This window comes from Phymastichus coffea, unplaced genomic scaffold (assembly GCF_024137745.1).
Source record: "Phymastichus coffea isolate CEN01 unplaced genomic scaffold, Cenicafe_Pcof_1.1 PCOF00084, whole genome shotgun sequence".
NCBI lineage: Eukaryota > Metazoa > Arthropoda > Insecta > Hymenoptera > Eulophidae > Phymastichus > Phymastichus coffea.
In genome coordinates this window covers 746,473-771,598 of record NW_026706895.1, presented here as the reverse complement: position 1 = coordinate 771,598, position 25,126 = coordinate 746,473, and the positions used below count along the sequence as shown (strand labels likewise).

Genomic DNA, 25,126 nt, shown 5'->3' with positions numbered 1-25,126 from the left:
CAATCGACTCACGCAGTAGAAAGATCGCGATTAAAGTCGCGGCGGCGGCACCGTGCGCGTGTGTCACACGTTGTGCGTGTGTTGGCGGCTCGCTAAAGGGGAGCCTAACTAAAAGAAACATGGCGCCGAAGTGAAGGACGCTGTGCGTGGTCGGGGACCTCATAAAAAGCATAATAATCAGAGCAGACCATCAAAACTAGCTCGACGAAAGCGTGAAAACAGTAGTCCTCGCTATTCTTCAGTGCGTCATTAGTAAGATGAGCAACATATCGCCCTTTGGCGGCGGCAAGAACCCGCCCTGGGTCCGCAATGCAGGTGAGAGACAACACGGTGTGTGTGACACATGACCGATTGCCAAGCTCACGTCCGATGCAATTAACTGCCCGATGCATACTCGACCTACGCTTTTCAAATTAATACGATCGAAATCGCGAAAGAGGATATTTTAACTAGGTGGCCTCTACGTTCGTTTTCACCAATTTTCGTGACTTTGCCAACACTCTGTTTTAGTGGGTTTTTCAAAGAATTATAGCGCTAACTGATTCATTTCTCGCTCAGTCTGATGAATATAATTTTGCCTTTCTTTTTTTCTTTCTTTTTTTCTTTTTTATTCTATCGTTAAAAAAAGCTGTAAGCCTTTGTCAATACACGTCGAGTTTACCTATCAATTCATATTATAATTGTTATAAGTTACCATGTACTTTCGTAAGTATTAAGTATTTTATTTATTTAAAAAAAATTAGTTTTTTCTTAATTTATCTCAATTGTATTCACAATAGAAATTATCAATGACCATTCAGAATATAATGCATCTGCTAAAGTTATTTTAACATTGGTTAAATTCTATTATGTAATTTATTTCAATTATTTTTATACGCTATATTTTAGGTCAAGGAATTCAAAATATTCAGCAGCAAATGCTGGGTCAAGCAATGGGTGGTATGGGTGGTCAACCAATGGTTCAGTACCAACAACCAAACCAACAGGTTTATCAACAAAGTCTTGGCTTGCAACAAGTTAGTACTATCATTGAAATCTAATAACATAATCATAAAACTAACTTGGTTAATACTATTTAAAAATTATTATTCTAGCCAAACATAACTATGGCATCCATGGCAACTCTGGGTTCTAATTTGCCTTCTAGCATCGCTGGACAGTTATATCCTCAGGTGGCCACTGTTTCGTATCCAACACCGAGAGCTTTAAATACCAATGCTTTTACACAGTCAGTAGCTGGAGTTGCTCAACAAGTTCAGCAAAATGTGCCTCCATCATCAACAAAACAAAGAGTCTTTACAGGTACAGTTACCAAAGTCCATGACAATTTTGGATTTGTTGATGAAGATGTATTTTTCCAAACAAGGTAATAAATACTTATGTAATTTTATTTTTGTACATTCATTTACTAATGTTATGTCATTAACACATTTAATTTTTCAGTGCATGTGTCAAAGGTTCAAATCCAGCAGTAGGTGATCGTGTTTTGGTTGAAGCATCCTATAATCCTTCAATGCCATTTAAATGGAATGCAACTAGAATACAAGTGCTTCCCATGGGAAACAATAATAGTAACACATCAACGCAGCAAACTACTACCACTACTCGACCAGCACAGCCACCTAGAACTTCTGGAACATACAACGCTGTTCCACCCCCCAACGAAAATGCAAACAGCAGGTATTTTACAAAATAATAGCGTCAATACAACCAAATCTACTGTGTTTCAGTTGGTTTCATCAAAATTCTTATTTTACAGATTTAGTGCAAACAACACAAATGTACCTCCTGTAACAAATCGCAATAAGGCTGGAAGAGTCAGAGAAAGATCTCGTGATCGAAGAGATGAAGAGGAAATTGAAAGAAAAAGACGTAGGGAAGAAAGAATAAGAGAAAGAGAAAAGAAAGAAGAGCGCAGTCCTTCACGGACAAGAAGAAGCAAATCGCCAAGACCACGTAGGAGAACAAGAATCGTTCCTAGATATATGGTGCAAATACCAAAGATAGCTCTTGATTTGTAAGTACTGTTATTGATCAACGTTTCTAAATATAGCTTATGCTACAATAACTTATTCACGCTTTTCAAACATTATGTATAGGCCAGAAGCAGATGTATTGGAAGTCAAGAGACGTTACCAAAACATGTACATTCCCAGCGACTTCTTTTCTACAAATTTTAGATGGGTGGACGCGTTTCCACCACACATGCCATTTACACTTAATAAACCATGTTCTTTCCATGTGATGAACAAAGATGTTGAATCCGTTACTGAGAATGTAGCTGTGTTAGAACCTCCTGACGCGGATTACCTATTTTCAGCAAAGGTGTGTTTAATATTTACGTAATAATAGTATAAAATACGTACGACGAAACTGACGTAATCTATTGAATTTCATAGGTCATGTTGATTTCTATGCCTGCCATGGAAGAAATTTACAAGCGTTGTTGTGGAGTAACCGAGGACCGTGATAACGATCGTGACTACATACATCCTACTCGTCTCATTAACTTTTTGGTCGGATTACGCGGTAAAAACGAGACAATGGCTATCGGAGGGCCTTGGAGTCCATCACTAGATGGGCTAAATCCTGATAAGGATCCATCTGTTCTCATCAAGACTGCCATCAGAACTTGCAAAGCCTTAACGGGGATTGATCTGTCCAACTGCACGCAATGGTACGACTTAATTTATACCGTCATTTATTAAAAGTTTTGTGTTTTTACGTCAGACAGTAAACCGTCGAGGTTAATGCACTTATCTCTGTAAATTTGTGTGCGAGTCTTAATCTTCTTTTCAAATTATGTAAACTAACTGAAACTATTACGTAAAACTACCAGAAATGTTTTACAGTTGAATTAGATACTTCACTTATTTGTGATTTGCAATATTCCTGATTCGAAGACTTCATCAACAAAATTTTTTGTATAATTTTATAATTACCAATTTAATTAGATAAGTCTGATGACTCTTTCAAATCAAGGAATAGTTGCAGAAAAATAGAAACGCGTATCGCAGTTTAAGAAAGATGCGAGTTTCGACTTATTAGCCTAGCTTTCGATGCTGGAGAAAAATTACAGCAAGGTATGTATACACGTACCTTGGCTCTATGAGCAACCAACCGAGAGAGCAGCAAAGGTGCGCCATCGTTTTATCAGTCAGGCTTTCAGTTGTTTATCACTGTTATTATTTTGCATAAGTTTTTCGAAAAAAAAAAGAAAGAATATTTTCGTTACTCATTTGGGTCTGTCGGCTTGTGTATGTGTATGCTGCAGAAAAACAGATGCAGGGGTATTTCGTTGTTTGATTTGAGCAGTAATGAAAAACTAGTAAGAAAAGAAAGTAGCATAGCACAGAAGGCAGGCAGGCATTAACCTCCTCTCTCTTTCTTTCTCTCGCGTTCTCTCTCTCTCTATCTTTCTCTCTCTTTCTCTTTCTCATTTTCTATCTGTCTCTGTTTCTGTCTCGACGAGTGTGACGCATTGGGTATTGTTTTGTTTTCCTTGCGGCGCAGGTACCGCTTCCTGGAGCTCTACTACAGGCGTGCTGAGACGACCCACAAGTCCGGCCGTGTGGTACCCTCTCGCGTTGAAACCGTGATACTATTTCTCCCAGATGTTTGGCGCTGCGTGCCCACAAGGCTCGAATGGGACGGTCTTCATCTTGGCTACAAAAAGCAACTGGAGCGTAAGCTGCTGCGACCCGACGATGTCAAGGAGCTCGAAGCTCCTCCCGCTACTGCCGCGGCTGCTGCTTCTACGACCATCAGCACAGCTTCTCCTGCCGCTGCCGCTGCTGCTACCGCTGCCGCTGCCGCTGCCACTGCTTCCGGAGAGAACGCGAGCGATTCCAATGCTGCCCAAGCTGCCGGAGTCGCTGATCAAAAGGCACTGCCCTTATCATCATCCCATACGATTTTCCATTTACCTATTTATATACTGTCTCTATTACATACTGTGCACATCGTTAATGTCTCTTACCTCTCGATTATTTGCTGTTTTGACTGTTTCGATCTTTGCGTGCAGCTGTCTCCCCGTTTGCCAAAACTGGTGTCTTGAATTGATTTTTTTCATCTTTTTTTTTTTTTTTTGTTTTGTTTTTTTATTTGTGGTCGACGTGACGCGCGTGCTCGTCCCTATGGAATTTCACGCGTATTCGCCAATTGCCATCGCATGTTAAGTTTCAATGCTGCTTTTTGTGCACTTTTTAAAAGCCGGAAATTCGATCAACGAGCACGCTCGTACACTGTCCGAGCCTCTCTGGCAGTCTGATTACGTTTAATGAGCAAGGCGAGAGCGCAAGCCTAGCACGGAGAGCGATATGTGTGCAGCTGAGTAATGTACTATTATTACTTTTCCAATCGAACTTTCAAGCAAATTTACCGAGGTGACTTTTCAATTTAATCTCCATTTCTACATATGCTGGTTATGAACAATTTTTTTGAATCCATTTAAAATCCACCGTGCCACACTGACACCAGGCCCAGGACACTAACGAGCGTCCAGCAGTTACTCGAATCGTGTTAAGAGGCCATCGTGAACGAAGATATTTATCGTTGTTAATTCTTAACATAGACTGTATGAATGAATGAATGCCAAACTGGATGCATAGGTGGTCGATTATAAGACTGCAGTTTTGTTTGGTTATAGGCGCTGCTTCAATTTTGTAGTATCTCGTCCAACGTTTTAATCTCTTTAATGATGTCTTTCTGTCTCATTGCAGGATGAAACAATACCAGAAAAGAAGGATCCCACCCATTATTCTGAGTTGGACCCAAAGAATATGAATGTGAGTGTACTCTTTCAGTCTTTTCAGAGCTTTATCGAAGTTGAGTAGCGTGAATTAATAATTTGATTCATTATAGGTGAACGACTTGCGTCAGGAATTGGCTTCTCGTAGTATAAGCTCAAAAGGCTTGAAATCGCAACTGCAGGCGAGACTTGCTAAGGCTATAAAGTCAGAACAAGCCAAAGAAGAAGGTAGACAGGACGACGTCGACGAAAATGATAAAGAGAGTACGCCGTCACCCAAAGATGAACCGAAAGAAGAGAAGCGATCTATTAAAGAAAACAAGGAGGTGCGTTTACTGCGATAATTACAATTTATATCTGCATCTATATTTTGCGATAATTTTATTTTTATATGCAGTACGATGAAGATAAGAAAAAGCTTTACGAAAGAGAAAAGGCTGTACTAGAAAAGCGGTACAACCTTCCAGAAAATCCACAAATCATTGTTCATCCTTCTAAAACTGCCAAAAGTGGCAAATTTGACTGTACTATGATGTCTTTGAGTGTTTTACTGGATTATCGTCCAGAAGATACAAAAGTAAATTTAGATAAAAAGTTTATAATGTTATTATCATCTAAAAAAATAATTCTTTCTATGACTCTTTTGTAGGAACATTCATTTGAAGTTTCTTTATTCGCCGAACTTTTCAATGAGATGCTCATGCGTGATTTTGGTTTCCGAATATATCGCGCCCTGTGTAGTTTGCCTGAAAAACCAAAAGAGAAAGAGGATGATAAGAAAAAGGATCGTAAAGAGGATAAAAGAAAAGATGACGATAGAAAGTCAAAGAAAGACGATAAAAAAGATGAAAAGAAAAGTGACACTAAAGACAAAAAAGATGATAAAGATGCCAAAAGTAAAGATGAGAAAGATAAAGATAAAAATGATGATGAAGATGATGATGACGATGATGACTCTGAGGTAATTTTAAAACAATAATGTAAACCAACATAAAAATTATAACCAAAGAATTCAAATTAATAAATTAATTTTTTCAGGATGACGATTCGGTAAAGGAGGGCAAGAAAGACAAGGATAAAGATGGCAAAAGAAAAAAAATTAAATTATACACTCATGATCCTTATCTCCTCCTATCATTTGTATACTTTGATCAAACACACTGCGGTTATATTTTTGACAAAGACATCGAAGAATTAATTTATACTCTTGGATTGAACTTGTCTCGCGCACAAGTTCGAAAACTGGTTCAAAAAGTCGTTACAAGGGACTCTTTACATTATCGTAAGTTGACTGATAGACTTAAAGATGAAGATAGTAAAGATTCTAAAAAAGAAGACAGCGAAAAAATCGATGTAGCTTCCTCTAAAACTGAAAGCGAAGAAGAACTGTTAAAATCTCTTGCCTTGGGTAAGCTTTGGTTAAAATAAGACGTTTTTAATGTTTTTGTGCCATAAAATATTTTATACCAAATAGAATATTACATTGCAGGAAACAAAAAGCTATTACCAGTATTTGTTGGAAGCGGACCAGCTTCCAAGAGAGCTCGTAGAGAAAATTCTAGTGAAGAAAGTAATAGTGAATCTGTACCGGAAGGCTTTATCATATACAAGGGATCTTTATTAGATGTAGAAAAATTAGTTAGCCAATTAACAAGATCAGAAAGCGCCCGTACAGACACTGAAACTAGAATGATGGAGATACAGCATGAGCTAACTGCTGTTAGTGAAAAATCGACTAAACAAAGCAATATTATCAAAGATCTTTCAGACGACTTAAAAGTGTACAAAGATAGACTGAGAAGTGCCGATGATAAATTAAAGAAAGTAACGGTAAGTCAACTTTTGGCATATGTTTTATTCATATCTATTAAACAATGTATAACTTTTCAATTGATTTGGCTTTCAGACTGAGTCGCATTCGTACTTCACATCTTTAAAAAGTATATATCACATAGCGTCTAAGTGTGTGCAGAGTGACAACAAGCGTGTCGAAATTGTTGAAATCCAAGACGAAAAAAATACTGCTGAAATAAACGGAGCACAAGTTGAGTGCAAATCTAAAAGTGACAGCCGATGGAGTGACAATAAAGTCACAGTAAAAAAGGAGTCGAGCGAGTGCGATAAGGACAAAAAGTGTGACAATAAAGTATAATATTGCATTATAAAATAATACTACTTTGGAGTTATGTGTAAAAATTAATTTGAATAATATTTTAATCAACCTAGTTTTACAATTCAATAATATAAAATGTATTTAGCTTTTGTTTCAATGTACATATAGTAAAAAAATATCAAAAATTTACTTAAAAGTTTTTGTTACCGTTTTGATGTATGTTTTTTAATAATAAATTGGAAATCCATAACAAAACTTCATATGTATTTATACGTAACTTCACTCAGTAAAAAAATATCTCATAAAAATTTGTTATAAAACTAATGAATATTTTTCATAGAGTTTGCATTCTGTATACTCTTTCGCTCAGCAGTTATCAGAAAATAATGAATTCATTACAAGAGATGAGGGCTGATAGATCAAATAATTCTTTGTATCAGCAAATATACTTTATTTATTGTTTTATTTGCAGTTTGCATCGGGACAATACCAATGTTACTACTACCATAACTGCTACATTATTAGGTTTCCTTTGATCAGATTATTTAGTTTAGAATCTATTTCTTACAGTTCATTTGAATAAGAATTGGGTGGACGTCCTCAAAATAAGTCATTTTCATTGCCGCATTTTTGTTGCTTTTTTCACCTTATTACAAAGACTTATTTATTTGCGGTTTTTCTTGTCTATTACCTGTGATATAATCATTAAAAGTCTTAGCAGCTACCTTTTGAGTCAATGAGTGGTATAGTACAAAATTTCAACATTTTAAATATGTGCTCCGGAAATTCCATGACTCTAAGGTATTTCACTCAATCAGACTAAATTGTAAGCTAACCGGATCTAAACATTTTAATCAATATTGTACTCAGTAACACTAAAAATGGCTTCTAACGCATGATCTCTGTACGAAATTCACTTTCATTTCTTGCAGTTATAAAAAGCCTAATCCATTCATTTATATTTTGTTAAACTTTATTAGTTTAAAAGTGATTTGTAATAATAGTAGCTAATAAGAAATTTAAAAAAAGTTGAAATAACTATAATTTGTGCATGATTTTAACACTTCATTATTATTATCCTTATTGACTTTTTAAAGTACATCATTCGCCAAGTTAAACTAAAAATCTACATCTGCCTAGCACGTCTTGCGTATAATCATAAAATTATAGCACCGATAACAATACAAAAAATAAGTTAAATCTTTACAAGTTGAATATAAATTTAAGTATCAAAGCTCAAAATAAACCCTGCCATTTACATGCAAGAAGCCTACATATTTCGCTTTCGAAATGCTGATCAATTTTCCCTTATTATTTAAGCGATGATATTTTTTTCGTGCGCACAGGTTTCATTTTTACAGCAAAAATTATTCACGTGTTATTGATTTACAGTGCCATTAGTAAGTCGATGAGACAGTTCAGTTTGTTTATACTTACTATATAACATAAATTTAGATTTTCCACTTTGAAAGTGCTTAAACAATACGAAAAGGATATGCACTTAATAGTTCTGGAAAAGGAATCAGTATCAAATAAAACTAATTGAAAATCAATCTAAAACGTAATTTGTCGTTTTACATAAATTTAATAGTTAACGCAAGTTTTTTCGTATATACAGTATTCTCAAAAAAGAGAAAAATATCACGCTAGAATACGTGCTACTATGAAAAAAAATGTGAAACGTGAATAAAGCGAAGGCGTTGCCTTAGAAACCCACTATATACAAAAGATACGAAAGTAACGTAGAAGAAAACATCAAAATCCACAAATGAATTCGACACTTCATGACAAGGAAACTATATGATTGTAAACTAAATGAACAACTCAACAGTAATTTCAAGGTTTGGTCAATTAAAATGAAGCACAAAACGATTGAAAGCAATAAACTTAATAACACATCTACTATGTAAAACCACAATCAAATAATTTGAAGCATCGCAAGAACACTTCCAAGCAAGCTCATTCGTTGGGAAGTACTTGCAAGAGAGCTTGCAAGCAGGCATTGCAGATAGAGAACTCGCTGGAAGAACAAAAAACGAGCGAGGCTCTGCTACGTGTTGTGCGCTCGGCCGCTGGCAGACACAGCCCTCGTAGCCCTCGGGATAAGCGTGGGAGTAGCGAGTCGACTTCTCGGCGCGGGGATCGCTGATCTCATCTTCGGCGAGTCCGGGGGCGACCCGCTGTAACCGTTAGGTATCTTGAGGCCGCGCAAACTGTTGGGTCGCGGCGCCGGCTGTGGTGAGGAGTCCGACGACGAGCGTCGCGACGACGAGGTCGACGATGGCGCCGTTATCTTGCCGTTACTCAAGTTATTGTGCGGGAAGCTCTGTTCCGACTGGTCGCTCACGCTTCCCGAATATCGTTGACTGCTAGGGCTCTGCTGACTGCTCCGCGAATCATTCCAGCTGCAATCAATTTTCACGTGAAATATCGCAATCGAATATACTTCGTTGCTTCGCATGCAGATTATTTTCAGAGATCCACGTCTTGATGCTAATTTAAGTCTTGAATTTGCAACAGAATTAGAAATTAATTTGTGAACTCACCCCCAGCGGCTAACCATTGCAGCGTGAAACATTATTTAATGTCAATCGATTATAGTTTAAAATTACAACAAAAATCACTTTTGGAACTCTCCTTATTAAATATATCTATCTGGGGATTTCATGCTTTATGCACATTTACACTATTTTTGAAGTAATAACGATATTAATATCATAGTTTTTTTACACAAACCACTTTACAAATTAAAATAAAAATTTATAAAATTCAAGAAAAGGAAGATACGATAGTAAAGTATAAACAATTTCTAACAGAGTTGAGTTTTATTCCACTTCAATTGAATATAATTTATCGTCTTTTGATTTGTAACGCATTTTAAATGCAGTCTTACATAATTCGATATACACTCTGATAAAGGCTAACAATTTCAAGTAACTCTGTTCAACACTTATGCATACATTACTTTTCTACAAAAAGAAATCTACGAGCTTGAACAGGAGAAGAAAGTATTAAAGGAAGAAACCAATGAATAAATAAATGCGACTTTTCATGCACACAATTTTAGAAAGGAGAAGCACAAAAGTATAAAACTACGTAAAGCAGAACGAATGGGCTGCAAGTGTTCCAAGTGCATATAAATAAGAGCATTGAACGCGCAAAGTAGTATGTATCCCAACAGTAAGTCACATAGACTGACGCACTCTACCTTCCCGATCCTGAAGCTGTGATTGCGTTACGTTATCATCAAGCCGCATCATCACCGCAAGCCCAGTCAGCAATAACAATCAGGTTACGATTCAATGAGTTAGTTTCTTTTTTTTTTGATGGATGATTTATCGTTAGTGCGATCAGTAATAGTTCGATTTAAATTTCTTTCATTTAAATTGAATGCCGGATCGTGTTAGCAGTGCACACACGAAGAGTGACAAAGGCAACTTTGTCACACTTTACAATGCCAAAATGATCGGTGACGAAAAGTACGTTGTGAGCAAATTAGTGAGATAGTTTATCATTATCTGTAACAACAAACAAATGAGATGATGTATGAAAGCTCACCTGATGAGAGAACCCATGCCATTACTATCCTGAGAAAGTGACTGCAAAATCGACGGCCCCGTAGACACTGGTCGTAGCTTTAAAAAAATTATGAAAAAAAATCATTGTTTTTGCTGCTATTTGCGTGTATGTATACATGGAAAGAAATATCGGCATATAGTGTAAAACAAAGTTGTATAATACATCGACAGAAACTTATGAAACGTTTCCATGAAAACGTGAGTAGAAACATGTAATACGCATTCAGGGATTTGCAAGCTAAGGTCTACGCTCATGCTAATATGTCATAAAGATTGAATTGTAACAAAAGAATCAGTCAACTACTGTATCTTTATGCCAGGGCTATATGCTATGACGTAGTCAATATGGCCGGCAGAGTAGGATGCTTGGGGAAGGGAGTATAGTCTTTCACCTGAGAGTCCAGTTTATAAATGCTGCTAAAGGTAAAGAAGAAAATGAGTCGAACATCGTCACCACACGAAAATCCTTCTATGTTTAAAAGATTTAAATTGTATGAAGCTGAGTGAAGGAATTTTCGACTGATTTTCTTCCTCCGGTAGCATTTATAAGCTGACCTCCTAGGTGAAAGACTAGACCCCCCCCCCCAGAGCCTACTCTACCGTTGATGTTAACCACGTCAAAGCATATGACCATGGCATAGAATGGAATGTTAAGAAAAAAAGTATTCTCATATGCACAGATTGCTCTCACTTTAGTGTGATATCGAAGCAACCATGACAAATGAATGTAGATTTTCGATCCTCTTAGTTATTAAACTAGACTGCATTAAAGTACCATGGATTGGATTAAACTGGACGGAGAACTAGGCAAAAGGATGCCTACCTTTTCAGTTTGCGTAGCTGCATTACACTTCTCCGTAGCCTCGTCATCGCTGTTGGTCGTCAGTGAAAGATCGGCCGTTCCGTTTTGGTATTTAGTGAGCTGAGCCTGCGAATAACAATAACGTGCTCAGTCGTACGCCGCAATATCTCGCCAATAATTACAGCGCCATTGTAGCGAGTAATAATTTTTCCCAGAGCAACATTAACCGCGCCCCTCGCTCGCTGTCCCTCTTTCGCTCATTCTCGCGCAGACACGTGCGAGGAGAGCAATCGTCAGAGATTGATAAAAGTGAACGCGAAGGGAACTCGTACCCGCAGTGAGCTTATCGTGCGATCCTTATCGTCGACTTGACCCTGCAAGAAGACCACCTGCCGGCGCAAATCCGCCAGCTCGTCTGCTACGGCGGCGGCAGCTTCTCTACCGTCGTTCAGAGATGCATCCGTCGTCGTGTTGCCGTCGTTCAGGTTGTAGAAGAGAGCATTCTGAAATGTCATCGCGATCATTAAAGCAACGAGCGACAAGCGATTTTCCATTGCTGTCGAGAAATATTTCGCTCACCTTCAAAGTATTGTCGAATGGGTTGAGAGTTTCAGACTGCAAATAGAAACGAGGTTTTCTTTTTAATTATGCGAATGATCATCGATCGGCGAATGGAATAAAACAAACATGTAAAGCAGAATACAAAGAAACGAAAAGTAAAAACCTACCCTCGTCAAACCGTTCTCTTCCGACTGAAAAGGATGCAACACCAAGGCGGACCAAAACAAAACAGAACAGAAAACAAAAGGCGTGTTAACGATCATTGATGGGAACGACAAAATCGCCGTGCTCTCGCAAAACAAAAATAAAAAGTAATGTTAAGGCGCATGGGATATTTTTAAGAAATAACGAATGCAAAGGAATGGGCAACGTCAAGCACAAACGATAATGGAACTTCAGCGTGGAGTTGTACCTCCTGAAGGACTCGTTTCAATTTCAAAAGCATCGTTTTTATCGAAACGATATCCTGAAACATGTAGTTGTAAGCTCCCCTTTCCATTCTGAGACTTCCTTCATCTCCGGAATCTATGCTCGGTGACTGGATCTGAAGCGAGGAACAAAAGCTCTAAACTCAGAGACAACGTGTCGTTCGAATGAAAAATGAATCAATATGGTCCCTTACGTTTCGTTGCGTTCTGAGAGGACTAAACGTTTGAGGTCGCCTACTATCCAGGGACCTTGGCGATTCCGAGCTCGACCTACTATTGAATAGCTTTGTTGCTCTGTTATTACTGTTCAATCTGCAACAAACGACAAACATGAAACAATTACTCGCTAACCTTATCGTAATCTTCATATAGAACAGGTAATGAAATATAATTATTTAGAATTACAATACTTAAAATGACACGGCAATAAAAAGTATGTGACACCATAAAATGAGCATAACTCGTTATGCTATTAATTATCTCACGTATAATAATTATCGTACGAATGCATTATCATTAAGAAGTTCTATTTGCAAGATGTAAAATTTGTTTGTCGATGTATTCTTCCCAATTTGATTTGATATCTGCATTATTATAGACCTAACCCCGAGCATTGCCGAATGCAGTTTGAACAAATGGCCAAAGTGCGTAAGTAGTTGATACTGCGCCGGCGCTCCACGTAGCCCGCATGCGCGAGGTCTCGTACACGTCATCGCGTCGCAGGAGCGAGTAGCCCCTCTGACTCTTGATAGTTTCTCTGCCTAGGCAGTCGCCCACCGGCAGTTCCAGGCATTTATTAATGTTGCTAACCATTCGCAAGACTTTCGGTGCTTATCAAACTTTATCTAATCTGCATCGAGTAAAATACTGTGAAACGACTGTATTTGCTGTCTTCTCGCTCAACCAACCCACATCAAGGCAATTTTCTGATCAACTCCAAAACTTAAAGAGGAATATGGCTAACGAAAAGAAGCCGTTCCATCGTCTGCCAAAAAATGTCAAGCCCTACAACTATAAAATCCAGCTTCATCCAGACCTTACCAGTTTTACCTTCACTGGAAAGCAAGATATTTTCGTCGAGGTATGTATATGCCACCTTACTTTCGCTTTTACACTCTACTCGAGTACTCTTACTCAGCAATTTTAAGGTTATCGATCATGCGATTCCACAATTATTACACCGGTAATATCTTTTTTTATCATCAACTCGTGATAACTTTTGACGTTATTTTTAGACTCTTGAACCAACTGATACGGTAGTTTTGAATTCCTGTGAGATTGCTATTAACTCAGTCACTTACAACGACAATGGAAAAGTAATTCAGTCTCAAAGTATTACTACTGACGACGAAAATGAGGTTTCGACAATTGTTTTCCCGGAAAAGTTACCCATTGGCAAGTCAGGATTTTTCCATATGGAATTCCAAGGTATCATTAATGATAAACTTAAAGGTCTTTACAGAAGCAAGTACACTGGGTAAGATCACTGGACTCATGGAATTTCATAGCATTATCCATGTCAGAACTGTAACGTAGTGTGTCATTGAATTTTATAGTGCTGATGGAAGTACAAAGTATGCAGCAGTGACTCAGTTTGAGGCAACAGATGCAAGACGCTGTTTTCCTTGTTGGGATGAACCAGTCCACAAAGCTACCTTTGATATTTCCTTAACTGTACCTACAGACTTAGTAGCACTTTCCAACATGGTAAAATTTAAAAATAAATTCTGCTGATTGTTTGAATTATTATTTAAATTTATTCTTAATAAATATTTTAATTGCAGCCAATAATATCTACTACTCCAGTTTCACCAAAGTTGCATACTTTAGTGTATGATACAACACCTATAATGTCAACATACTTGGTAGCCTTAGTAATTGGTGAATTTGATTATGTTGAAGATAAGACCAGTGATGGAATACTAGTCAGAGTTTATACTCCAAAAGGAAAACAAGAGCAAGGAAGATTTGCATTGCTCGTTGCTACTAAAGTTTTACCGTACTACAAATCCTATTTCAATATTGCCTATCCCCTACCAAAGATTGATTTGATTGCAGTGGCAGATTTTTGCTCTGGTGCAATGGAAAATTGGGGTTTAGTCACTTACAGAGAAACTTGTCTTTTGGTTGATCCTCAGCATACGTCAGCTATTAGAAAACAATGGGTTGCTCTTGTAGTTGGACACGAGTTAGCTCATCAATGGTTTGGTAATCTTGTAACTATGGAATGGTGGACAGATTTATGGCTCAAGGAAGGATATGCTTCATTTGTTGAATTTTTGTGTGTGGATTATCTTTTCCCAGAATATGATATCTGGACTCAATTTGTAACAAGTACATTAATCAGTGCATTAGAATTAGATGCTCTCAAAAATAGTCACCCTATCGAAGTGCCAGTTGGCCATCCATCAGAAATAGAGGAAATATTTGACGATATTTCATACAGCAAAGGAGCAAGTGTTATTAGGATGTTGCACGCTTACATTGGTGACGATGATTTCAGAAAAGGCATGCATTTATACTTGAAGAAACATTCTTATAATAATGCTGAAACTGGAGACTTGTGGAGTGCTTTAGAAGAGGCTAGCAAGAAACCAATTGGCTATGTCATGTCATCATGGACAAAGCTACAAGGTTTTCCTCTTCTTAAAGTTTCAGAAAAACCTTCAAATAAGGAAAACACCAGGATACTCAACTTTGTTCAAGAAAGATTTCTTGCTGATGGCTCAGTAGATACAACAAATAACCAATGGGTTATACCAATTGGGGTCAGTTGTTCCAGTGATCCAAAAAAAGTTATTAAAAACGAAATTTTGAAAGTAAAATCCAATGACATAGAATTTGAAAACGTGCCCAAAAATTCTTGGCTCAAAGTTAATCCGGGATCAGTAGGCTTTTACAGAACACTATACAGCAATGAACTACTTGAACAACTAATGCCGGCTATTAGAGATCAAAGTTTGCCACCTCTCGATCGTCTAGGATTACTAGATGATCTTTCCGCACTTTCTCAAGCTGCGCTTATTTCAAGTAGCCAAGTTTTAAAATTAATGGAAGCATATAAAGGAGAAACTAACTACACGGTATGGTCTAGCATTGTGAATTCATTGGGTAAAATTGGTATTCTCTTATCTCATCTAGAGATACACTCCCAATACAAGGCGTTTGGCCGTAACCTCTTGAAAAACATTTACAACCGTCTCGGCTGGGAAAAAAAGTCGGACGAAAGTCACCTGGATACTTTGCTGAGGTAACAGCCATAATTATTTATTATTAACAAAACTATATTATGTTAAATATTTATATTAATGATTCGTTTCAGGGCTTTGGTCATCAATCGCATGGTAGCTTTCGAAGACGATGCTACGATTGAAGAATCGAAGAGGCGCTTTGCAGATCATATTGCAGGAAAGAACCTGTTATCAGCCGACCTCCGAAAAGCAGTTTATTGCGCCGTACTGAAAGTAGGCGATGAGAGTACCTTTGAGACCTTGCTAAAACTGTATCGTGAAAACGATTTACACGAAGAAAAAGACAGGATTCTCAGCTCATTAGGAGCAACGAAAGACGAAGCTCTCCTCCGTCGTGTTCTTGATTTTTCAATGAGCGACGAAGTCAGGTCGCAAGACACGGTTTACGTAATTGCATCGGCCACGATGACTTACAAAGGACGCATCTTGGCTTGGCAATTTTTCAAAGATAATTACGCCAAATTGACCGCCCGATACACGAGCGGCAACTTGCTCACGGCATTGGTCAAATACACGACGGAGAATTTCGTTACCGAAGAATACGCTCAAGACATCGAGGAGTTCTTTGCGAAACATCCGACCCCGGGTGCTCAGAGAAACATTCAACAAAGCATTGAAACGGTGAGACTGAACGCTGCTTGGCTCAAGAGAGATCAGCAAGCCATTGAAAAGTTTTTGAAGAGCGTCCAATAGAGTGATACTCACTATAGCTGTTTACGAAAAACATAATATTCGGAGCTTTTCAGCTTATTTTATGTACTTAATTTTTTTTAATTTCAAAATGTTGTGAAGAATTGCGAGTGCAAATTATTTGATATACATTTGACGAAATCTTTTCGAATGTTGTGAGTTATAATAGCTCATAGTGTTTCCGAAAGTGTTTTATTTGCGCCTATTTAACGAGTGTTGCAGCGAATGATTTTACCATCCCGCTTTACGAATTGTTTTTATAATCTGTAAAGCTTCTTCAAATACATTTATATTATACGTTTTTGAATTTCATGAAATGTTTCGTTTTCTCAATTAGTATGCCAATCCCATGCGATTCCAAGCATCGCCTCACGCTCGATCACTCTCGCATAAAGGGCAGCAAAAAAAAAACCGAATATGAATCATCTGTGAACCTCGCAGATTCCTGCAGCCTGGCCTTGGACGCGGCGATGATATCGACCATTTTTCTGCGTGGTATCTGCGTGGGTTGAGGCTCGGGCTTGACCTGGCGAGGAGGCGGTGAGCTATTCGTCGGCGTTGTACACTCGGACGAGAGACCCGAATCTCGTTCCCAGTCCTCCGCGGCTAAACGTTGCACATCGGCTTGGCGGGGGAGCACTGGGCGCGAAGTCGTCGCCGGTGGCCTGAACGTAGGAATACCACTACGACGTTTCGCGCCTTTCGCAGAGTCGTCCGCCGACATTTTCGCGCGCCGACTCGTCTATATCGTTTACGCGATGCGTTTGTCTCTCAACAGTTCATTCTTGGAGAGGCGCACGTCTGATCTCGCACCCACGCGACTCTAAAATCCAAAATCGGACAACGTTCGAATCGAGATTTGTGGCATTTCGGGGTCGATGCTTATATCACGCTTCTATCGCAAGAGAAGATGCAAATTGAAAGCGCTGGCGTTGCCGTTCGGAGCGAATAATCGCGACGACGAATCGACAACCGACGCATTGCGCAGCGCGACCAGCTAATCGTAGGCGTTTACGTATAGCCGTACGAAATTAATCGCTCGGCCCCACGGTGTCGTCGCCTCGCTCGTAGGTCGGGCACGTGTTTCAAGGCGCGCTGCCCGCTAACAAGTCATCATCTGAGTCACACGCTAATTGCGCGTGGCCCGTTGACATCGAAGGCGCTCGACGATAACAGCGCGCTATACGTTCGGTGACTTGCGAGATGTGTACGAACGTGTGGAGAATGACGAGCACGTTAGTCGCGAGCCTAATTTCCGAATGTCACGCACGCGCCGATAATTGACGCGACCGACTGATTAGCGTGCTCTGTTATTTTTCGCTGTGCCGTCCGAGTGGGCCGGTATTTTTCGTTCGTTTTAACGCGGAGTTTTGACGCACGACTCCGCTATTGACCAGGCAGCGCGTGGCAGCCGTGACTCGATTAGTGTTCCTTCAGTTCGAAGCGACATTAACGTAGCAAACTGGAACGTACATTTTCATCCGGGCAGCGTAACAAAGCGCGCGGAAGACCGCGCGAGCATGCGAGTGACCATGAGTGACGATTGAGCAATTGGGTAATTTTAGCAGACACCCGCGCGACAGTCAAAAATATCAGTCTCAACGTGGCGCGTAGCCATAGTCAGGCTTGCATTATTGCGCGTATCTAGATCAGGCCTCACCGAAGATCACGTTCTCCGAGCAATGCATCGCGCCGAGCTGAAAAAGCACGCAGAAGCGCGCGAGCTTGCTTCGCTCGCTCTGCGCGCTCAATGATTTGGTCGATCTGCGCGAAAAGCCACAAAGGTCGATTCGAGGCGGAGGTACATCACCGCGATCCGTCTCTCGACATGCCCACGGCTCTCGTCGAATCCGCACGACTGCCAATCGATGAAGCGCGGCCCGGACTTTCAAGGTCGAGCGCAGGCCCCAATCGGCCTGCTGCCTGGGGCAGTTGCGGATCGATGGCAGCGAGCCACTTCCACGATCGCACTTGGCACTCGCGTTCCAAAAGCGTTGCGGCACGAAAACAAACAAACGCGAGCGAGCCCTAGAAGCACACTTGGCGACACGATCGATGCCCAGCGGTGCGCGCGCGCGCAGGCGGACCGTTCCCGCGCATACCCGTACAGCACTCGCACTCGACGCTAGCCGCTGGATCCGCGCCACGGACCCGGCTCGAGAACAAGGCGGGCGAGCGATCGACTGCGACGCGGGCTGCCGCGAGGGACGCACGCCCGTCGGTCGCGGCGGCGGTCGTCGACGACAACGACGACGACGGCGATCGCGCAGCGGCGGAGACTGCCTCGCGCTTGCGCGCCCGCCGACCGCCGCTCTTTCGACGCGGCGCGGCGCGGGACGAGCTCGATACTCGCGCTCGCTCTTGCGTGCAGCGTCGCTGGCGCCTAGTGCGCGTGCGTTCGCGAGGGGAGCTTTCGCGTGGAGATCGATGCAACAGTTGCGAGGCTGATCCGCGCTCGAACCAGGCCGCTCGTCGCTTCTCAGAGCTTGCGCCTCCTGGAGCTCGCGCGGCCGAGAGCGTCGTGTCGCAGACCGTCGGCTAGTCGGCTTGTCGCTAGGGACGAACGTAGTCCGTCGACGACGGGCGAAGATCGCGATATTCGGGGTGGTCCTCGAGGTCTTCGCAGTCGGGAATAAAAGCGCGGTGGAGCGTCACCGCTCGAGTTGCCGTAATTAAATGAAAATTCCTGTGCGCCGAGGAGGCCTTTCGTTGTAATTGAGGCAGCACTCCTACGACAGGAACATGCGATGGAATCGTGGGCGGCCAAATGAGAAATTCAGCGAGGCTACTGCTTTGACGCGCTCGAACCAACTCGTCGCTTGCGACGCGCGAATCGACTGCTTCCGGTGGGAAACGTGCGAGGGCCGATACATTTGCGCAGAGGCAATGAAATTCTCGCGAGCCCACGGCCCATGGAACATCCATCGAACTCCACTCGCGCGGGTGGTGAGCTCGAAACTTTGGCTGCCAGCCAGACCGTCGTCTGCGATCTCCCATTGCGTGCCCGAGCCCGCTGTCGAGGACGAGAGCTTTAGCGTGTCTAGACGACGGGTCTGGTCGCCCATACGTGGGTCGCCACGAGCGTGTGCTTGAAAACGAAATCGAAGGCGAAAGTGGATTAACGACAGCGAGAAGGGCGCTCAGTCTCGAAGCTAATCGCCGGCCTGGCAAAAATCAAACGCGGCAGATTCACGGTCGACATTACGAGACAGCGAGACATTGACGGGAGCTCGAAGGAAGCCTCGCTCGCGTATATTTAGCGCGCGGACGACAGCGGCGTCTTACATATTCCACGGATAGCTGCCCGTCAGCGCCGCGTGCGCGCTTCGCGTTCTCGCTGAAAAGTAACCCGCAGTGCGCTCCGAAAAGCCAGCGTATCCTTCGACCTTTCAAGCGGCCGCCTCGAGCTTTTCCCCTCTCCCGCTTGCAGTCGGTCTCCTCGTCACCGACGCACTTTTTTTCTTTATTTGTACGCCTGCGCAATGCCGACCCGGCCTGTTCGCGATCGTTTCCGTCGTGCGCGTCGGCAGAGCCGAAGGAGGAAGTTTCAACGGCAAAGCGTTCCAATGAGAAACGAGAAGAACGCTAACGGAACGGATTTCTCTTTTCAAGCGAGCGACAGAGAAAACAGAGAAAACAGTCGCGTGCCGCGAGGCGGCCGCGTTCGCGTACACACGAGCGCCTCGTGCGCACCGAAAACGAAGCGGAAGAGATGAACGCGGGCCCGCGCAGCGCCTCCTCGATGCTTTCGCGACTGCACGCGCACCTGCCCATCAAGGCGCGCTCGCCGGTCGAACTGGAGTGCGCGCCCGACGCTTTGCTCGCGCGGCGCCGTCACATACCGCCAGTCGGATTGTCGCGTCCGCGCTCGCTGCAAAAACGGAGCTAACCTGGAAAGTGATCGGCGCTCGAGCGCTTGGCCGCCGACGCAACAATCAGAGCGTCACTCGTTACAGCCGGCGCTGAGAAAAGAGTCAGCCAAGCGGCGACGCTGGCGCCCCGTACTCGCGAACCGACTAGCGAGTTTCTCCACGAAATTCGTCTGCTGCAATCGCGGCGGGCGCTCCGGACGACTCCGCCTAGGTCCCCGTGCCTCCTCTTCCGAAAAACACGAGAAACGCGCCGTTTGCGGGTATCGCGCCTAATCCGCGCCAACGAGCCAAGGTCGAGATACGACTCGAGAACCGGTTTCCTTCCACCGCGTCCGGCTCTCCACGAGGATTATCACGCGGACGGGAGCGATTGTGCAAAGCCGCGAGGCGTCCTACCGAAGAGGACGCGAACATGCGAGGCTCGACGCGCATCCGAACGTTGGCTCTCTGCCGGCTTGACCCATGCTGGAAAGCAACCTTCGTGCAACGCGAGCGCTCTCTAGTCAGCCGATGGCGTTGCAAGCTCAAACCTCTTTCGTTCAACGATCAAATGACAAAGTCTTGCTAGTTGAATGAGCAACGTACATATAGTGGCATGCTTGACAGACGTGAAAAAAAAACGTGAAAGCTGAGTGACGAGCAATTGGAAGCTTAACTTGAGTTTCAATGCCAAAAGATAAGTTGATGTCGAATGAATAATTGAGTCGAAGCGAGAATGTTGTGCTTTGTCAAAGAAACTTTTATTGCGTTATCGTTATTTCAAGATCATTGAACAATAATATTTGACGTAGCGCTAAAACGATTGAAATATTGTAATGCGTACTCATAGTCCTACCATACACAAATGTATAGGATAAGTAAACGAACGTTGTTGTATACGTTATTCGGAATATTTGAGCAATCGAATGTAGGATATATAACGTGTCTGCCTGTCGTTTGCCTGCTCATGCCGTATAGCATACCTCGCACACGCATTCTGCGTCTGAAAACTAAACTCACGGCAGATAATGAACGTCGATGCTGCGCATCACAAAAGTAATGATAATCGGTGTGCAGCTCGCGAGAGAGCGTCTGCGGCAACCGCATCTATCTGTAGTATATATCTCGTGCTAAGGCTATCATTATACTTCTTTTTTTTATCAAAAATGCTTCAGTCCTGCCAGTAGACTACGTCATTACAAAGGTATAATATCATTAATTTGTCCGCGTATACAGATATATACATATATATATATATATATATAGGTATATATATGCTATCGGAACAGAACGCGCATGGCGAAAAAGATTACCCGTTGCTCGTCGTCGGCGAAGTTAGCTTGCTGCCACTCGACGGCTTCCTTGCCTCCGCGACTTCCTCGCTCTTCCTCATCGGACGAACCATCTCCGACGCAGTCTTGCACTTGGACAATCACTCACTCACTCCTCGCGACACTTCATTGAGCAAGTCGCTACGGCCAAAGTGCGCTCTCTTAGGTCCGTTTTCTCTATTCGTACGAAAATTACATTTTGTTTTTTTGCTTATTGTTCTTTTATTGTGTGTTTTGTTTATAATGCGAGAGAGTATTATATTTGATATAGTCTGTTACGTATATAAAGTCTAATCTTAGTATTGGTCTACGTGTAAATTCGGTGTGGAATCATCGCTTTATCACTACGAAAAGGACGTATACTCGTGCTATAAGTTGCCGTCCAAACGTTCATCGAGGAAGAATTATAAATTGGCGACTCGCTGTTATCATTCGAAACGAACTGGAAGAGCTATTCTCTTTTTTTTACGAAGACTCACTTCTTGTAATTCAAGTCGAATGGGCGGGAACGATTGACTCATTGATATAGATCATTTGATTAAACTTACAATTACAATTGATAGTGCTGACTTTGGACAACTGTCTGAAAAATTTGACGTGTTACATTGGACGAAACATCTATATACGATTAGAATAATTTTTTCTATTTTCTTAACTGTCGCTTAGTTTATGTACGTTGAATACAACAGATTGTATCCAATAAACGAACAACATAATTGAACAACAAATTTCATCCGAGGGATGCCGATTCATTAAAAAAATCTTGTCTCTCTGATCTTCGACGCCGATAAAATGCAAGCCGCTCCACATCCTTAGCTACTTGTCGGATGCGAACACTCCTTTTCTAAGCTCGCCGCAGCAGAGAGAAGAAAAGTCAAAGCTCGACGACCGTCGTTCCTCGATACACAAGCGTCAGGGGAAGGACAAAATCGCTGAAAGTGAAGAGCGGGGCGCTCTCTGTAGGGCAGAAATCCCAAAGCCGCAGGTCGCAGTTTTCCGTTCGGTTCTATTCAGGCGTCGTCCCTACCGAATCCTATTTTCGGTAAGTGATCCGAAATAGGAGTGTGGAAGGGAGCTCGCGGCTGGCAAGTAATTTTGGACGAGCGCACTTAACGCCTCTTTCCCTTGCTTTACTTACACACACATATACGTATGTATACATAAGCATTTATATGTGTATATACATATATATATATATGCACGTATGTATGTATACTTTATGTATAAATGCATTATCGTCAGCTGCGTGCGGGCATTCAGTTAGGGTACGTCAGCTGGTAGTATTCGACGGTCTGTTCCTCCTCTAGCGCGCTAAAAGACAAAACATTGGCCTTCTTTTGGTCTGTACATCTCTCTCATTTCTGCTGAAGCACGCGACACGAAATAACATGAGCGTTCACACAGAAACACAAAAGCTCCCGGCATTGTCTTCTCGAACTGAGCCTACAATCGTCGTGCTATCGCATCGCTCTCTATTCTCTCTCGATAGATCTTACTTAGTTGCGTTTATTAACTTGTCTTAGCTTTTTAGAGAATCTGCAATGAAAATTAAATGTCCTTTAATCAGAGATCAATTCTGTGTGTATGTGTGCGTGTGTTAGTTTACAGTTTTTATTGTTCGGCTTTTGTTGGCTCTACATTCAATGTACACTTGTTTCGTTTGGTATTACAGAAATAAAGTTTTTTATAATATTTTCATATTTTCTTCGGATTTCAACGGAAGCAAAAATAATCCAAGAAAAACAAATAGAAATCATAGAGTCGAGTGTTTGAAAATTATGAGTATAATAAAATATTTGGACTATAGGCTCGACTTGTTACAGTGATTATTAATTACAATAAGATGTCATAAAAATGTATATCATGTATCTAACGTGTGCTCAACTAAGATAACGACCTAGCCAGAACTAGATGGAAAATTGACAACGCTACATTTGATCAGACCGTTCTACATTTTAAGAATAATAATTTTGTTCTCTAAGAAATTTTTAGAAAGCTTCAATCACAGAATTTCTCGTTCAGCTTGTTGCTGTAAAAATTTTACGTGCACTTAACGTCCCATGACGACAAATTCTTTTCTATAATGCAATCTTAAGCATGAATCATTTCGCAAGTTGAAAATCACTGTTCAATGATCCAGCTACGAATGAGAGAGTAAACAACAATGCGCGCGCACACACACACACACAGAATTCCTAAGATAACCAAATTAGCGCTAAACTAGATGCGTGATTTACATGAATTCCACGGTGAATCTGCATAATTATCTAACCGTATCAGTCACGGACTGACTAATCTTGGAAGAAAATAAACAAGCAACTCTTGTAGAGAGCAAGACGGGGTGAGGGGAGCAATTACAATTACCTACTAAAATAGAAAGTAAGACGACTTTTTCTGGGGCTTCTTTCGCAACACAGCAACGAAAACAAAACTATCATGCGATGTACCAACTGAAACGGGGATCACAAGAAAAAAGAAGGAAGAAGCATGGCTACGGCTTAGGAAACAATAACAGTCGATAGGCTCAAGCGATGTACATTGTATATATCCTCGATGGACGTATATTCGATGTAGCGATTATGGCGGTGCAACACGAAACGTACACATAGACCATTGATTTTGCAATGACTTCTCACCACAGGCACCAAGCATCGTTACCATTGCTTATATCATTTTACAACTCTCTGGTTTATAAACAAAACGCAAAACTTGGCGTCATCGCGCTTAAGTCACTTTATTTCGCCGCAACAGCAAGTAAATGATGACTGGTCGCTTCAAGTTCGCTGATTTCCCTTTTTTTTTCTCGCGCGATAAGATAAAAACGCGAACTGCTTAGCTGGCCGATCTGAGTTGCGTCCTCGCGCACAGCAAAAGAAAAAAAAACCGTTGTCGGAGAGACAAAACACAAAATCAAACGATTAAATTTAATCAAAAATATAATGGCGCGCCAGTTACTCGGTGTAGCGAGCAATAGATCACTCGCACGCGTTCCAAGCCAAACAGCTGACCGCAGAGCGCACTGTCATTGAACTTGTCGCCCCACTCACTGTATTTTTGCACTCGAGATAAAAAAAAACAAACAAGAGAACAGAGAGAGAGAGAGAGAGAGAAACCAACCACAAAAGGAGTCACTTCCTCGAGAGCACCACTTCGCTGGAAGAAAAAATCAGCGTAGTAACGATCGACCGAGCGACAGCCCGTACGACGCGACGGTGCGATGCTGACTGGCATCGCGCAGCGGCGATCAGTGCCGGCAGCGAGGCAGAGAGAGAGAGAGAGAGAGAGAGAGAGAGAGAGAGAGAGAGAGAACCACCGGCTGTGCGCTCGAGCGACCGCGCGCGCCGCGCAATACCGTCTACTCCGCTGCGATGCCCTTTTGCTGGCTTCACGGGAGGCCCCGACCTTTCGCGACCCCTAATGCTTTCCCTCGACTGCACCCCCGCAGAGGCCCAGCGTCTCCGGTAGTCCGCGCGACTGTCAGTCCGTAAAAGTATCGCCGTGCCAAAGTCGGTCGATCGATACAAACGCGGGCATCGTTCCAAAACCACTCGTTATCCTGCTCGACGGCGCGGACGCCGGAAAAATCGCGGATAAGCGTGCTCGAAGGAACGGCCAGCTTAGAATTTCAAGAATACGCGCAGCCTGGCCGCACAGCATTTCGAGGGGTACATCGCTGGGCAGGTAGGCTCGTAAAAAGACGAAACGTGCGGCTGTAACGCGAAAAAGATCTCGCTTGGATTTGGCTTCGTTGCTGGCGCAGCGTCGTCCTCG

The 25,126-nt window shown here is 42.1% G+C and overlaps 3 protein-coding genes across 5 annotated transcripts in view; 2 read left to right on the top strand and 1 right to left on the bottom strand.

The window, feature by feature from the left end:
* Positions 1 to 58: 58 nt before the first annotated feature.
* On the top strand, positions 59 to 10,050 carry LOC131668852 (cell division cycle and apoptosis regulator protein 1-like). Of its 2 annotated transcripts, XM_058943318.1 has the most exons (17): positions 59 to 315; positions 889 to 1,016; positions 1,095 to 1,366; positions 1,444 to 1,680; positions 1,760 to 2,017; positions 2,100 to 2,325; positions 2,400 to 2,677; positions 3,514 to 3,709; positions 3,836 to 3,886; positions 4,722 to 4,787; positions 4,864 to 5,076; positions 5,148 to 5,327; positions 5,400 to 5,711; positions 5,789 to 6,158; positions 6,240 to 6,580; positions 6,657 to 6,898; positions 9,829 to 10,050. In XM_058943318.1, the coding sequence occupies exons 1-17, from the start codon at positions 258 to 260 to the stop codon at positions 9,896 to 9,898; spliced, it is 3,498 nt and encodes a 1,165-aa protein (XP_058799301.1). In that variant the 5' UTR covers positions 59 to 257; the 3' UTR covers positions 9,899 to 10,050. The 2 variants fall into 2 exon arrangements, with proteins under 2 accessions (XP_058799301.1, XP_058799300.1); XM_058943317.1 differs by lacking the exon at positions 9,829 to 10,050 and having other exon boundaries at positions 3,514 to 3,886; positions 6,657 to 7,068.
* Positions 7,273 to 25,126, bottom strand: part of LOC131668853 (serine-rich adhesin for platelets) — a 36,794-nt gene continuing 18,940 nt past the window's right edge. The window contains exons 6-13 of one of the 2 annotated variants that reach the window (XM_058943319.1): positions 12,427 to 12,544; positions 12,217 to 12,348; positions 11,972 to 11,995; positions 11,823 to 11,858; positions 11,576 to 11,746; positions 11,265 to 11,369; positions 10,422 to 10,498; positions 7,273 to 9,268 (exon numbers count right to left, since the gene is read on the bottom strand). In XM_058943319.1, the coding sequence (XP_058799302.1) occupies positions 8,914 to 9,268; positions 10,422 to 10,498; positions 11,265 to 11,369; positions 11,576 to 11,746; positions 11,823 to 11,858; positions 11,972 to 11,995; positions 12,217 to 12,348; positions 12,427 to 12,544 (1,018 nt within the window). In that variant the 3' untranslated portion in view covers positions 7,273 to 8,913. The remainder of the gene's footprint in view (positions 9,269 to 10,421; positions 10,499 to 11,264; positions 11,370 to 11,575; positions 11,747 to 11,822; positions 11,859 to 11,971; positions 11,996 to 12,216; positions 12,349 to 12,426; positions 12,545 to 25,126) is intronic. The other variant, XM_058943320.1, reaches the window with a different exon arrangement.
* LOC131668855 (puromycin-sensitive aminopeptidase) lies at positions 12,647 to 16,544 on the top strand. The gene is made up of 5 exons (XM_058943321.1): positions 12,647 to 13,313; positions 13,468 to 13,709; positions 13,789 to 13,939; positions 14,017 to 15,482; positions 15,555 to 16,544. Exons 1-5 carry the CDS (start codon positions 13,032 to 13,034, stop codon positions 16,174 to 16,176), a joined length of 2,763 nt encoding a protein of 920 aa, XP_058799304.1. The 5' UTR covers positions 12,647 to 13,031; the 3' UTR covers positions 16,177 to 16,544.